General features: G+C 47.1%; 2 protein-coding genes across 2 annotated transcripts; one reads left to right on the top strand and one right to left on the bottom strand.

Moving 5' to 3' along the window:
* The first annotated feature begins 1,928 nt into the window (after window positions 1-1,928).
* LOC100841894 lies at window positions 1,929-7,709 on the top strand. The gene is made up of 6 exons (XM_010238806.3): window positions 1,929-3,203; window positions 3,307-3,446; window positions 5,630-5,738; window positions 5,838-5,964; window positions 6,035-6,098; window positions 6,836-7,709. Exons 1-6 carry the CDS (start codon window positions 2,046-2,048, stop codon window positions 7,236-7,238), a joined length of 2,001 nt encoding a protein of 666 aa, XP_010237108.1. The 5' UTR covers window positions 1,929-2,045; the 3' UTR covers window positions 7,239-7,709.
* Window positions 7,710-8,857: 1,148 nt separating this feature from the next.
* LOC100841587 (uncharacterized GPI-anchored protein At4g28100) lies at window positions 8,858-11,382 on the bottom strand. Its single transcript, XM_003560050.4, has 2 exons — window positions 10,668-11,382; window positions 8,858-9,559 (listed from the first exon to the last, which is right to left on the bottom strand). The coding sequence occupies exons 1-2, from the start codon at window positions 11,295-11,297 to the stop codon at window positions 9,161-9,163; spliced, it is 1,029 nt and encodes a 342-aa protein (XP_003560098.1). The 5' UTR covers window positions 11,298-11,382; the 3' UTR covers window positions 8,858-9,160.
* Window positions 11,383-13,298: the final 1,916 nt, after the last annotated feature.

Here is a 13,298-nt window from a genome sequence, read left to right as displayed (position 1 = left end):
CATGATTATTGTGAAATTTAAACATTGTGCACCGTAAAAGTGGTTTTCACCAGATATTTTGCGTTACGACGTATGCTACCTCTTTGACGGTTTTAAACTTTTTATGATTCTAGTTCTAGCCCCTCCCATTCCCAGTTCGAGGCTTCGTCCCTGCTTCTTTTGGTCCATCTTCAAACATCGATTTTGTTTCTTTAGTATTTGAAATTTAGGAAAATACAAAGAAATCGACACTCCATAGATACACAAGATATTATTCATTTCCGCAGAAATTTCCAACAGTCCATCCTATTCTCTTTTTCATTTGAACATCTGAACTTCAAGTTAAGTAACAGTATATCCCCAACCATTTATCATAAACTCTGTATTTAAGAGCACTCGAATGCTGCTTGGTGCTCAATTCAGTACAATCAAAACTGAAACCTTTGCCTCTAAAAAAACTGAATAATGGTTAAAGAGGATAGACACATACACTCACCATGGTAGTGTGTTGCTTCCCAACTTCGGCTTACTTTGGCATTACTGAACTGTACGTCTTGTGCTGAAAAAAAAATTAATCTGCTGTTGAAAAATACACACAAAAGCAGGAAAAAAGTTGGTTAGCCAAACATGAAAATAGCCAAAACCCGGTTGGAAAAGCTAGATTATCATAATCCACCTCAATGCCAAACACAACATTCATGCCATCTTGCTTGAAGGGGGTGCGCCCCCCCCCCCCCCCCCCCTTCAATCATGGTTCTCTTCCTCTCTTAGGATCAGTTTGGCATTGCTGAACTGTGTTGCCCTTAACTTATTTAATAATCTGTTGTGGAGAAATACACATAAAAACAGAAAAAAGTTGGTTATCCGGACATAAAAATAGCCAAAAGCTTGTTGAAAAAGCTGGATTATCACAATCCACCTCATGCCAAACTTACTCTTACACTTTCGTCTCGCTTCGTGTAAAAGAGTCAACCCGAAGGTGTGCTATATTTGGAGCACAAGGGTATATGCTATCTCAACTCTCTCTAAACTAGAAATGCATAACTAATCCAACTAGCAACTACACATGTGTCTCTTGGACCAAAACTAAAACGGTGTTACAATATTAACCGGAGGTGCTATGTTTGGTACACAAGCGTATATATGATGGTGCAACTCTCTCTTCACTATGACTGTGAGGCTCGCACCAGAAACTGCACATGAGCCTAATGAGTTTGAGTGTTACACTAATACTTCTCCAGGGTTCGATATAACCTAGATTACGTCGAGATCCAACGGTCTTGATAGCTAAAAGTCAACAACATCAAAGCTTTTGGCATCACCTGCCATCAAGAGGTCCTCCCTCATCATTTTATCAAGACACGGTGCGATCTTCACATGATCTCTTGGTGTACGTGTGCACTCGTACACTACCATAGAACAATAGCATACAAGATAACATACATGTGTACAATCGTCAACCAAGCTATTTCACCAATGTCACATAATATTTAGAACATTTGATGTTTCTAACGAGCGTGAATGGACATTCTTGAATTAGGGCTTGTCAAAAGACGGCAATCCCAAAATACGAAGGTCTTTAATGTTCTAAAAAACGAAGGTCTTTATTTCCGAATATCGTTCTATTGAGCGTTAATACTATCCGGACCGGACGAAACTCGCCAAAATCTGTCCATAAATACACGGCATGCGATCTAGTGCGTCCAATGGTGATCGAATGGCACTCGCACTTTCCAGATAATCATGTTTGATCACAACATCAATCTCTTTCCTTTATTTCACGATATTAATTGCCTTCCTTTATTTATTCGAAGAGATAATAATCTTCCAATTATTAAAAATCATATTATTTACTAACTAAAAAAGGTTTCGCATCCGACCCGGACGCTCGTCGGTCCTCGCCTCGTCGCGCTGTGAGAAACCGGGGGGGGGGGGGGGCATATTGGCAGGTCCTCTTAACCCCACCCCTTCTATTCTCTCCTTGTAGAAACCAGTGACCCGCTGATCTGCCGATCCCTCCCCAAATCCCACTCGCCGGAACCCTAGCCTCCGCTCCCGCCGCCGCCATGCCGCCGCGCCGCAAGGGAAGGGGCAGGGGCAGGGGCAAACCTAAGCCCAAATCCACCGCTCCCGAGCCCGTAGACGAGACTGTCGAGACCGAGGTCGACGCCGCGGAGGACGCTAAGCCCGAAGAGCAGTCTGACGAGGACTCCAAGGGGGATTCCTCTGAGAGCGGAGCCGAGGATATGGATGCCGAGGACGCCGAGGAGGAAGCCGCCGACAGCAAGGCGGAGGAGATGGACGCGGAGGAAGCCGCCGATGCCAAGGCTAACGGGGCCGAGGTGGAGACCAAAGGTGAGGAGATGGATGCCAAGGCCGAAGCAGAAGCGGAAGGTGCTGAGAGCGACTCCGAGGGCGAAGCAGATGCTGACGCTGATCTAGAAGCGGAAGCAGAGGAAACCGACGGTGAGAATGAAGAGAAAGCCGCTGGCACAGGCGGCGAGAGTGAAGAGGAAGCCGCCGAGACCGGCGGCGAGAATGAAGAAGAAGCTGACGGAACTGACGGTGAGGACGGAGAGGAAGGTGCTGAGACTGGTGGTGAGAACGAAGACGACGGGGCGGATTCCGATCCAGAAGGTCAGGGCACAGATGCCGAGCCCGATGCTGTCGAGGAATCCCCTCCTCCCTCCCCTCTAGCCCGCAGCCGCCGTCGTAAGAGAGCCACCACGCCCGACCCTGCTCCTGAGGCTGAGGACCACGAGGCAGAGGAGACCCCTGTGCCACCACGTCGTCGGCGGCGGCGCAAGTCAGGGGACCGCGGTAACTCTCCTTCACCACCACCAGACCACCTCCGGTGCCGCCGAAGTGACGGGAAGAAGTGGCGCTGCCAAGCTCTGGCACTCCCCACCGTCAGCTTCTGTGAGTACCACTATGCGAGGGCTAGCAAGGGCAAGAAGCCTCCAGCCGATGGGGAGGTACTTGCTGTCGCTCTCCAGCGGCAGAAGAAGAACAGGAGGAAGGGAAGGAGGAGCCTGAATCTGACGCCAGCATCACCTCCAAAGGCCACAAAGGATCTCCCAAACGGATTGATGACAATCTCGCCAGGGAGCAGTGGGGCTGCAGGCTCACCTATAACGATGAAGGTGGGAGTGGACATTCCTGTGCCACTCCGGCGGTGCTACCGTTCCAAGAATGCTGAGCCATTGCCTGTTGGCCCTGTGAAGGTAACCTAACTAATCTTTTATTGTTCTTGATTGATGGTTTGATTTGCATTTGCTTAGTTATTTGTTTAGCATGTTCTTATTATTTACATCTCTCTGGTGTTAGGTTGTTCCTCGAGCAATGGGTATGGCAAAGGCAGCAGCACAGAATGCATGCCACCGTTGCGGGTTGAAAAAGGTTGCACGCGTTGTCAAGTGCAAGAACTGTAACAACCAGTACTTCTGCAACAGTTGCATCAATAAATGGTTAGTTTCTTATTTGTATATCAGTTTTGTTTGCTTGTTTAGCTACATTGCTTGTTGCTGCATCAGCATCATGAATTTGTGCTGTGATGCAATCTTTCAACTATCATTAATGAGGACTTGGTTGAGAAGTAACTGGAAGTATATCTCATCAAGTTTTACGTTTACATGATGTGTAGCTCCCCTGTGGTTGTGCTAAGCTGCTCTGTTTCATGCTAGGCCATAAATTTGGTAATTATTTTTTATGTTTATCCTGAATTATTGGTAATAAACAGTAGTTTATTGCAATCTTGTTTGCACGGCAGGGAGCATTCTCATTTCTTGTTGTGTGATTCTTTCATGTTTTTGTTTGGGCTGCAGCTGACTTATTATTTTCGGTGTCCCATTAGTCAGGATCAACAGTAAAAACTTGAAATTTGCTTCATTTCCCCAAATTAAGCCAACCTTGCTGAATTCTCGCATTTGATTTCTCTATTTCGTGTTTGAGGTTGGGAATAGTACCATGGGGATTTAACTTGATTATTCTTATGCGTTAGATGATTATAGGAAGCATTCTTTATTTTTCTATCATAGAAATATACTAGCGTATAATGGCATCATCTAAGTAGAGGGAGGGAGAGGCACACCACCAATACAGAGCAGATGGAGGGAGAGGGGAACAGAGCATAGCAGAGAGTGTCAGTAGCATAGTACAGAACAAAGCAGAGGGAGGGAGCAAGGGCAGAACAGAGCAGAGAGGGAAGGAGGGAGAGGAGAAGCTGGGAGGAAGACATACCTGCTGCTGGAGTTCGGAGAGGTCGGAGAAGAGCCGCTGGGCCGGCGCTGGGGAAGGAACACCTGATTCTCTCTCCTCTCCATTTCTCTTTTTCCCAATTTCCTAATTTCTCTGTGACTTTGATTTCACGGGAGGGAGGCTCGCCCAATTCCCTCTCCTCTCTCCCTCCCTCCTGCACAACTGCCTTTCCTCCTCACCCGCGCGCGCCCTGCAGTTTCCCTCCCGTGCACGTCTGCTCTGATGTTCTCTTCTGTGACGTCGCAATTTCAGCGCCACAGGGTTCAAAACGTCCCTGCGACGCCACATGAGGTATCTCGACGCAACAGATCATTTTTATCGTGCGGGTGGACGTGATGCCTTCCATGGGCTCCACGACTTTGTATCATCGTCATAATGAAGATATGATGACGTCGTATTAAAAACCATGATCATGTCGACTGATTCGGTTTTATGGATTTGGTCAAGTGTGACTGAGGGCCGTTTGGTACCTAAGCTGAGGTGGGCAATAGCTCAGCTAGCCCAGCTAGCCATGCTCAGCTTCACTTGGCTTGCCATCACTAATTGTTTGGTTGTCAACGCTAGCTTTTGATTGCACGGTTAATTATTTCGCGCTGGCTGAGCTTGCCATCGAAGGAGAGCCGATCCGGCTCTCCCAGCTGGGCAAGTTTTTTCTAGCTCCTGAAGGCTAGCTGGCCCTCAAAAGCTAGGTAACTATCGTGGTTCCAAACGCGCACCCCAGCCAGGCAAGACTAGGAGGGAGTTTGCCTGAGATCCAAACACGCCCTGAGTTACTATGCTGATTGGACATAGGCCGTGGAGGATACACCAAAACCACAAGAAAAAAGGGGAGCACTCTTCAATTGAAGAGGACAATAAGAATTCATATGAGCTCCAAAAATTCATGAATTCATAGATTGGGTAGAGTGGGCCTGTTGGGGTGACCTGAGTGTTCCCTGCTTTCCCTAGGGGCAAGTTCTTTTTAAAAAAAATTCAAGAATTGAACCCCACCTTACAAAAATTTAATTTGTTATGTATACTTGTGTAGAACCTAAACTTGCACTACACATATTTACCTCTATATTTTTTCACAGCAAGTTTTTTTTTTGCATGATTATATAAAATCAGCATACTTGGGATGGTTTAAAATTCTGCAAAAATGCACGTGCTCTATATTACCGTCAGCCTCTTGTAGATTCTTTTATGTTAAGTGCTCTATTATGTTTCTGTATTAATGTGTGCATTTGATCTATATAATCTTTGCTATAACTTGAGTATAATCAGTGGTTTACTAGGTTCTGTTGAATTTGGTGTGCGTTGCTCGCCTAATTGGATCCAGTGGCTAACTAGGTTTTGATATGCCCATGTGTAATTTTATTCTAGTCCTCCCCTCCTGACTATTACTGTAATGCAGGTATTCTGGGATGTCCAAGAAGGATATAAAAATGCAATGTCCAGTTTGCCGTGGCTCTTGTGATTGTGAAGAATGCACCCTTGGTCAGTCAAGGGGTGCTATGTCTAAGGTCGGTTTTTACTAGATATAACTGCATGAAGATCAATTTGGCAATATCCTTTATTAAATTTATTTATTTATTTATTGGTCTTTATGCCTTAATATTCAGGGATCAGCAAGTGATCACAGTAAACTAGTCAGGATTAAAATCTGCAACCACCAACTGTACAAGCTTCTACCATTAAATCTTAACCAGGAGCAGCTTGATGAATTGGAAATAGAATCTAAAATACAAGGTATGTTGGTATATTCTTTGTTAGCAAGTTTGCATGTGCAGTTTTAATGTATTGTCCTGCTATTTTATAGGAACAAAAATATCCAATATCCGGGTCCAGGTAGCTGAAGATGACCATAGTGGGTCACTTTACTGGTAAGCTCTTGTATCTGCTGCTGTTCTCATTTATACATATGAACTAGTAGCTTGAATCCCAGTTTGATCAAATTCTCTCCTCAGTTCACAATTATCATTTATATTAAATCTTTAACATGGAGTAGATCACCCTTGAAATATAATCGTAGCTACATTTCTCTTTGATGTTCTGCATGTTAATCATCTCATGTGAACTATACAAGTTGGAAAAAAAAATGTTTTTGACCCTCCTTTTTTGGAGTGTAGCATTCATCCCTTGATTATAAAACAGCCTGAAGTTGGCCCCTCAACTATCAATGCAATGCAATTGCCATCCTCACCTTCTTTGTACAAATTAACAGCACAATACTGATAGTTCAGGGAACAACGTGGTGTTAGAATTGAGGGATGAAGTCTACACTCTGGCTATGGTTGAGGGATGAGAAAAGCATTTTTCTCTTACAATTTTAGCAGCATAGCGATTAAGTTTTTAGCTATTTCCACTTATATTGCTGATAGAGCAAAGCTATCTATTTCCTTGACTTTGTCGAAATGTTTGATAAGTTATGATGCCCCCTGGATGACCTTTTGCATTCTAGAATCTTAAAGAGAAATATCAGTTCCTTTGCATTTTGTAGTTTTTGCTTGTTTGTATTTATTCAGTATGCCTCTCATAGTAGGTTTTGTTACTTTCAAGTTTGGCTAATTGCATTGTCGTTCACGCAATTTCTTTATCTGATCAAAGATTTTTGTTACAGTAATAACTGTAAGCTGTCCATGCACCAAGCCTTGAGAAGCTGCCCGAGATGCCCTTTTAAGCTATGTTTAAGCTGCTGTCAGAAGATACGTGAAGGAAATATGTCAGACAGCACCCCTGAAGATAAATTTACACAACGATTGCTGCAGCAGGAGTCGGTCCAGGAGGATGGCAGCATAAGTTGCCCTTCCATTGAGTTGGGTGGTTGTGGCGACTCTCTACTCAACTTGATATATGCACCTCCTTCTGGCCAGTCTGAGGAATTCAGCTCAGGAGATGAGCAAGATGCTCCAGGCAATCATTCTGGAGATAAGGATGCCCAACCTCACTCCTCGCCTTTAGCCGAGAGTAATGGAAGCCTTGCCAGACTATCAGGTGGTCAGCAGGAATCCATGTCCACATAATTGCCGGAGATGTTGCAGATAACCATTCATCTTTCAGGCATGAGGTGTCATAATTTGCGGAGCAACGAGAGGGCTATTCATTCAGAAGCCTGAAAAGGTGGGGATATGGTCTGAAGATGGTAGAAGATAGAATGGCTTATTTAGTTTGATTATTGGCTAATATGGCCATTGATTTTAGGTCTGTGACCTGGAGTAGTTCTTCCGTGCTATTCATCTTTTGAATTGGACTTTATGCTGGCTATCAGCGTAAATAGGGTATGACTTTATCTATCATCAGTAGAAAACTGATTCAGGTTGTATCGGCCGTGCTCTGGTTAATCTAGAACTGTCTGTACTCTGTTGGCTATTGCTGTGTGCGTTGAGTGTCGTATGCTATGCGATTAGAGTATTTTTGAATAAAACGTGGATGTCAGATAGTGAACTGAATCTTGTATGTCCTGTTCAGATATTGATATTGAGTCGGTAGAATAATGCATGTTCTGTTAGGTGAACGTTTGCTTTTCTGGTGTTGAGGTCGGCGTGATGGCATTGGCGTTGCACATCACCTCATGGTCTGTCTGCATTAGGAAGGCCTTGTAGCCTGGTTACTCTTGGTCTTGTGTAGCTTTAGACCCTCCACTTTACAGTTGTTTCAAGGGACTTCTGGTGTTTGTCCGGTTTGAATGCTTGATGCAGGGGGGTTTGCGCTCCTTGCTTGAGAAAACAGTCGTTTGTTCTCTTAGATAGTATATATACTTGCAGGAAAAGCATTTTTTTTAAGAACAATTCAGCTGTGAAGTCAATAGTTCTATGAAAGTGCTCTGTCCGTTGTCAAACAGAGGGCGATCTAGTCTGGGTTTGAAGTTTGAACGGGCTCACTGGTGGAGCACAGGGAGCTAGGTCTGAGAACTCGAGGCTACCCTTTGTGCCAATATGGGCTCGTGGGATTGATCGGGCAAATCTAAATCAAAGATGCACGAGGGGTTGGGGGTGGCCCGTCGCCGTTGGAGTTGCAGAATGCAGAGATGTCACGACTCACGGGCCAGCGCCCAGCAGGGCTCACGAACACGCGCTGAGCCTGACAAAAAGCGGGACGTGCAACGGCAGCACGTACCCGGGCAGGTGGAGAGTGGAGGACAGCCCCTCAAGCGGGGTTCGGCGTTTGCCTGCTGCATGCATGCATCCCTCCATTCCGTTGATTTTTTTCGCGTTTGCCACGATGTAGTGGACTCGACTACGATGCGGCAGCGAAGCTGAAGCAACCATTTTCTTTTCTCGGACCGCTCCGTCGCCTCGCCCAGGCCACAGCGCGGAAAGCGGAAGTGCGGAACAGGACGCGACGCCCGCAGGAATCCAGGGCCCCAGCCCCCAAGCAGGCAGGCGGCCACAAGAAAAGGAGGACACAGGCTGACAGCCAGGGATGCACACTATACGCGACACGCGAGGCTACCTACCAGGCTACCACGTGAACTGCCGCACCAAAGCCAAAACTTCCTCCTCGTCGTGACATGCCCAACAACAGCCCAAGGAAATTTCGACTTATTTTTTCTTCGGTTTTCTCGTTCTTCGTAGCCGCCGCAAGATCGGCCCTTGCAAAAAGTTCAAAGCACCAGCTCCCTGTACTATACCACGGAAATCCCTTTTAGGCACAGAAAGAAGTTGCTTGATTCACCAAAACAGCAGTGTGTTAAGTCGGTGGTAACTCAGTGTAGAAGCACCGAGATTAGCGACACTCACTCCTCAGCCTCAGGTACACACCACTGTTCAGTGCCATCAATCGACGCCGGCACCAGCAAACAACACATTTCTCGCGGCCATGACATGCCACTGCCACATCTGCTAATTAACCTGCACTACTATGCAAAATGTAATAAGAAGCTACTCCCTCCCCTAACAAAAACAATCTTATCAACAACAGCTCGCTGCAATCCACGCCGTCTCTATCACAAGAACGCGTCCCAGACCAGGCAGAGCAGCAGCAGCACCAGCTGGGAGCAGCCGCGGAGCAAGAGAGCGCGCCGAGGGGCCGAGGAGGCCGTGCTGCTGGCATGCTCGAACTGCAGCGAGTCCACGGCCAGCGGCATGTTCTCCTGGTCCGGGCTGCACTTCGGCGGCGGCGGCGCGTTGCTCCCGCCGGACACCCTGGAGGAGTGCCCGCTGCCGGACTCGGTGGGGTGCGCGCTGTAGAGCATGGCGCGCAGCACGGCGGAGACGGTGGGGATGTACGCCGTCTTGTTCTTGGCCAGCAGCCACGTCAGGCCCATCAGCTGGCAGTCCAGCCCCAGCATCCGCCGCGCCCGCTCGCCGCCTCCATTTGCCTCCCGGCTCACGTTCCCCTTCACCTGACATCACAAATTAAGCAGTTAGTTCGACGATCGATTTGAACTGAAGACAGCAAACAAACCCTGAAGAAGAAGAACTGCATTGCATAAACGCATTTAATGTGTTCCATGCAGGGACGTCGATGCAACGCAGGTTGGTGCGAAGTTGGTGGCACTAGCATTTGCATTTGGATTGGATTGCTCGTGTTACGAATCTCAATAAATGATGCCCATGCACAACAACCTATTCATGCCCACGCACATGCTCGATCGATCTCCAGCTTCTTCTTGTTCTGGCACCAAAATCCCGGTACAATATGCGAAGGTGAAGAATGTCAAAGATTACAGCTCCCGAATTCATGGCTGGCAGTACAGGTACAGGGATGGTTTCTTCACAGATCAGGGGCAGATGCCTTTGAGGATGCGCGACAAACGGGTCCGGGACAAGATCTCCTCAATAATCAACAACTTTCCGTAGCGCAGTATCACGCTGTGGGTGCGTTTAACCGATTAATCAAAGGATTCAACTCATCATTGAGATTTGAGAAGGCATTGGACCATGGTTCTTTTGGCCTTGCTGTCATGATAGTATGGCTTGCTTCCCAACACTACTGTACAAGCCATGGTCCTGTAATTAACTGGCAATGCTAACTAACACTATCAGCAATAGCAAGTGGGAGTTGCCAGTCCCCAAACCCAAATGCTTTCAGCAAAGCAGTGGAGTCTCAATCAAGTAGCTGATGATTAGTGATCAGCTCAAGAACAGGCAGCAAAGCCCATCTGAGCATGTGAACCAATAATGTGGCTAGAAAGGGGCTTTCTATGTGGAAAGGGATCTCCTGGATGTCAAATGCAATGCTCTTCCTGCTAGATAAAAGAAGAAAAAGGCATCGCTTCCGGTGCCACACTTTAGTTGTTAACTAGCACAGGAGAACTGATAGCAAATCAAACAATGAACAACGGAACAGCGAAAAGAAAACCAGAAATGCATCAATATGATGAACAAAATGCACCATGAAAAAGTACTAAATGCATCCCAAAATCCAACACAAAAGAAAAGCAGCACAGAATAGATGAAAAGGCAATCAAAAGCGAAGCAAAGAAAGCAAACAAGGAAAAAGGGCCTCACCTTTTGCAGGGCCTGGACGCAGCGGGAGCAGCCGGCGTAGGATGCGTCGCGGCAGCTCTTCTCCAGGTCCTTGACCGCGGCGGTGGGCGTGGCGTTCTTGGCGACGGCGAAGGCGGCGGGGCAGCGGAGCGAGCCGATCTGGTGGAGCCGGATGCCGCAGAAGCAGAGCACCATGTCGCACGTGGCGTTGGGCCGGGGCATCGCCACCCCGCGCTTCTCCAGCGCGGCGCCCAGCGAGTCGACGCACCGCTGGTTGTCGTACGGCACCATGGGCCCCTCCTCCCCGCCGCCCAGGCCCAGGCCCAGGCCCTCCTGGCCTGCGAGCGCAGGCGCCGGGGCCGGGACGGAGAGCGCGGTGCGCGCGTGGGCCGCAAAGAGCCAGGCCGCGAGGACGGGGCAGCAGCGGCCGCGGTCCAGGGAGCCCGGCCCGCCGCCGGCCCCGCACGCCGCGGCCACGCCGCCGAAGAGCTCCGCGGAGAGGTCGAGGCGGCAGGGCGGGGAGGAGGGCCCCGCGGAGGTGTTGGCCGGGGACTGGGCCTGCGTGAGCGGGACCGAGGAGACGTCGGAGCCTCGGGCGGCGGGACTGATGAGCGCGACGAGCAGCGCGGCGGCGACAAGGTGCGCCGACATTGCCGCCGGCGAGGAGGTCCTGGCAGTGGAAGAAGGCGAGGGACGAAAAGGTGGGGCTTTTGTCTGTGCGGGGCATCGGGGGCTGGGTTTTATACAAGAGAAAGAGATAGTGGAGGAGGAGGGGATGTTTGCCTTGTTGCTTGAGGATTTTTTGGGGCTGGAGATAACAAAAGGATGCTACTCAGGTAGTTTGGAGACCGTATTTCGAATTTCGGTCCATATTTTACTAGCACTGGCTATGTTTAAGTTTAATCATTAGCACATGAAACCGGGCTTATGGATCACCACACCACACCACACGAGACCATACTGTTATTTCCCGGATTTCTTCATGATGATTACTGGAAGCAGTGTGAGTACGTACGCAGTAGGAACATCTCGAAAGTGATAGCACTGGATATGCTATCGTGGTCTCGCTCTAGAATCTAGATTTAGGGTAATAATAAATCGCGAGACTTTTCCACGGTCTAAATATTCGTTCCTCTGTAGGGGATAAACAACTCACCAGCACGGCAGAATAATGACCATGCCACCGGAGTGTGCAGTGAAATTGCGATCTGGGCTATTTGGTAATTAACCAACCATTCGTTGTTCGGATTGTGCTATACTTCTTTTTCCGTCATGATGTGATCCTACGGTTCGGTCAAGATCTCAAAGGAGTACTGCCGTACTGGTTAAAGAAAAGAGAAAAAAACAGCACGCCAAATCTTCCACAGGATTATTTTTCTCAGAACATCTTACACATAATTGGAAAAAAAAAACATCACGCGATGGGAGCAAGCCGCTTGACAGGTGCGCCAGGTAGAATCATTTCTATCCTCGACCAAACAAGTGCCGAATGGTTTGGGCCCTGTCGCCTGTCGAAGGGATGAACAAACTAATAAATGGAGAACCATCGGGTGTTTGCCACAAAAATCTGCAGTTTCCACTTGATCTGCAAACTTGGCAATCTATTTTCTTTTCCTTTTTATCTTATTTATCAACAAAATGGACACTTTACCCCTGCGTAAAAAAGGGACACTATTACAATCTTGTCGTGCTGAAATATTTGTACATGTGTCTTTGATTCGTACTCATATCATAGAAACAATTTAAATTCTGCAAAAAAAAATCAAAGAGCTATATTGAACTGCTTTCAGTTCATAGTGTGTAAGTTTATTTCTGTGGAAATTAAATGAGTAGCTTCCCCATTTCATTGAGAAAAACACATTGTCTGAAGAACAAGTAAACATATTAATTGACCATCATCAAGACACTTAACCACGCCCTAAGTAGGCATCTACCGATCTACTCCCTCCGATCCTAAATTGTTGTCGAAATATTACATGTATCTAGACGTCTTTTAAAAATAGATACATCCATATTTGGATAAATTTGAGTCAAGAATTTAGGATAGAGGGAGTAGATTAATTACTTCAGAGTGAAAGTTGAGGAGTCTTCCGGGTTGATATTCTGTCGACAGCGGACATGCCATCAACTCCTAAGAACCTTAGATGAGGCATGCCTATTGCAATTTAAGGAAAATGAGTCGGTCGGGTGAGAAAAGAGGACAAAATATGAAGGGGCGGGAGTTTATATAGGCAGTGCATTTTGGCAGTAAACACAACAACTTATAGGGGCATTTCTATGGGGACAAAGCGTGGAAGCTGCTACGGGTCACCGAAAGCGCATGTTTGGTTCTTCTTTTTTTCTTTTACAAATGCTTCTCATAGGCTTAGTTGAAAAATCGGACGGCTCAACACTATCCACGGTTAGCGGTGTTATTGCTCTCTCACCTTGGTAGGTTAGAGAATATGCCAAGCTGCTTGCTATGTGGGGGCGAGCAGGACATTTTTCCATGTGGGAGTTTGGCGGCCCTTTTTTAACGAACAATCAAAATGAAATAACACTTGATTGAGCACCCAAATTACGATTATTTCTTCATTGTTGTGTTTCACACACCGGTATCTGAAAATAGATATTGTACCAATGAAATTTACTATGTTTCTAGTGGATTATCTT

The sequence above is a fragment of the Brachypodium distachyon genome, chromosome 1, assembly GCF_000005505.3.
Source record: "Brachypodium distachyon strain Bd21 chromosome 1, Brachypodium_distachyon_v3.0, whole genome shotgun sequence".
Taxonomy (NCBI): Eukaryota; Viridiplantae; Streptophyta; class Magnoliopsida; order Poales; family Poaceae; genus Brachypodium; species Brachypodium distachyon.
This window is presented reverse-complemented; position numbering and strand designations above follow the sequence as displayed.

What these genes read in the sequence shown, in the direction of transcription:
- LOC100841587 (XM_003560050.4), bottom strand. Translation starts at nt 11,297, where the DNA reads ATGTCGGCGCACCTTGTCGCCGCCGCGCTGCTCGTCGCGCTCATCAGT. An exon ending in GCGTCCAGGCCCTGCAAAAG is followed by an intron (nt 9,560 to 10,667) that starts GTGAGGCCCTTT and finishes TTGTGATGTCAG; the next exon opens with GTGAAGGGGAACGTGAGCCG.
- LOC100841894 (XM_010238806.3), top strand. Translation starts at nt 2,046, where the DNA reads ATGCCGCCGCGCCGCAAGGGAAGGGGCAGGGGCAGGGGCAAACCTAAG. An exon ending in AACAGTTGCATCAATAAATG is followed by an intron (nt 3,447 to 5,629) that starts GTTAGTTTCTTA and finishes ACTGTAATGCAG; the next exon opens with GTATTCTGGGATGTCCAAGA. An exon ending in CATAGTGGGTCACTTTACTG is followed by an intron (nt 6,099 to 6,835) that starts GTAAGCTCTTGT and finishes TTTTTGTTACAG; the next exon opens with TAATAACTGTAAGCTGTCCA.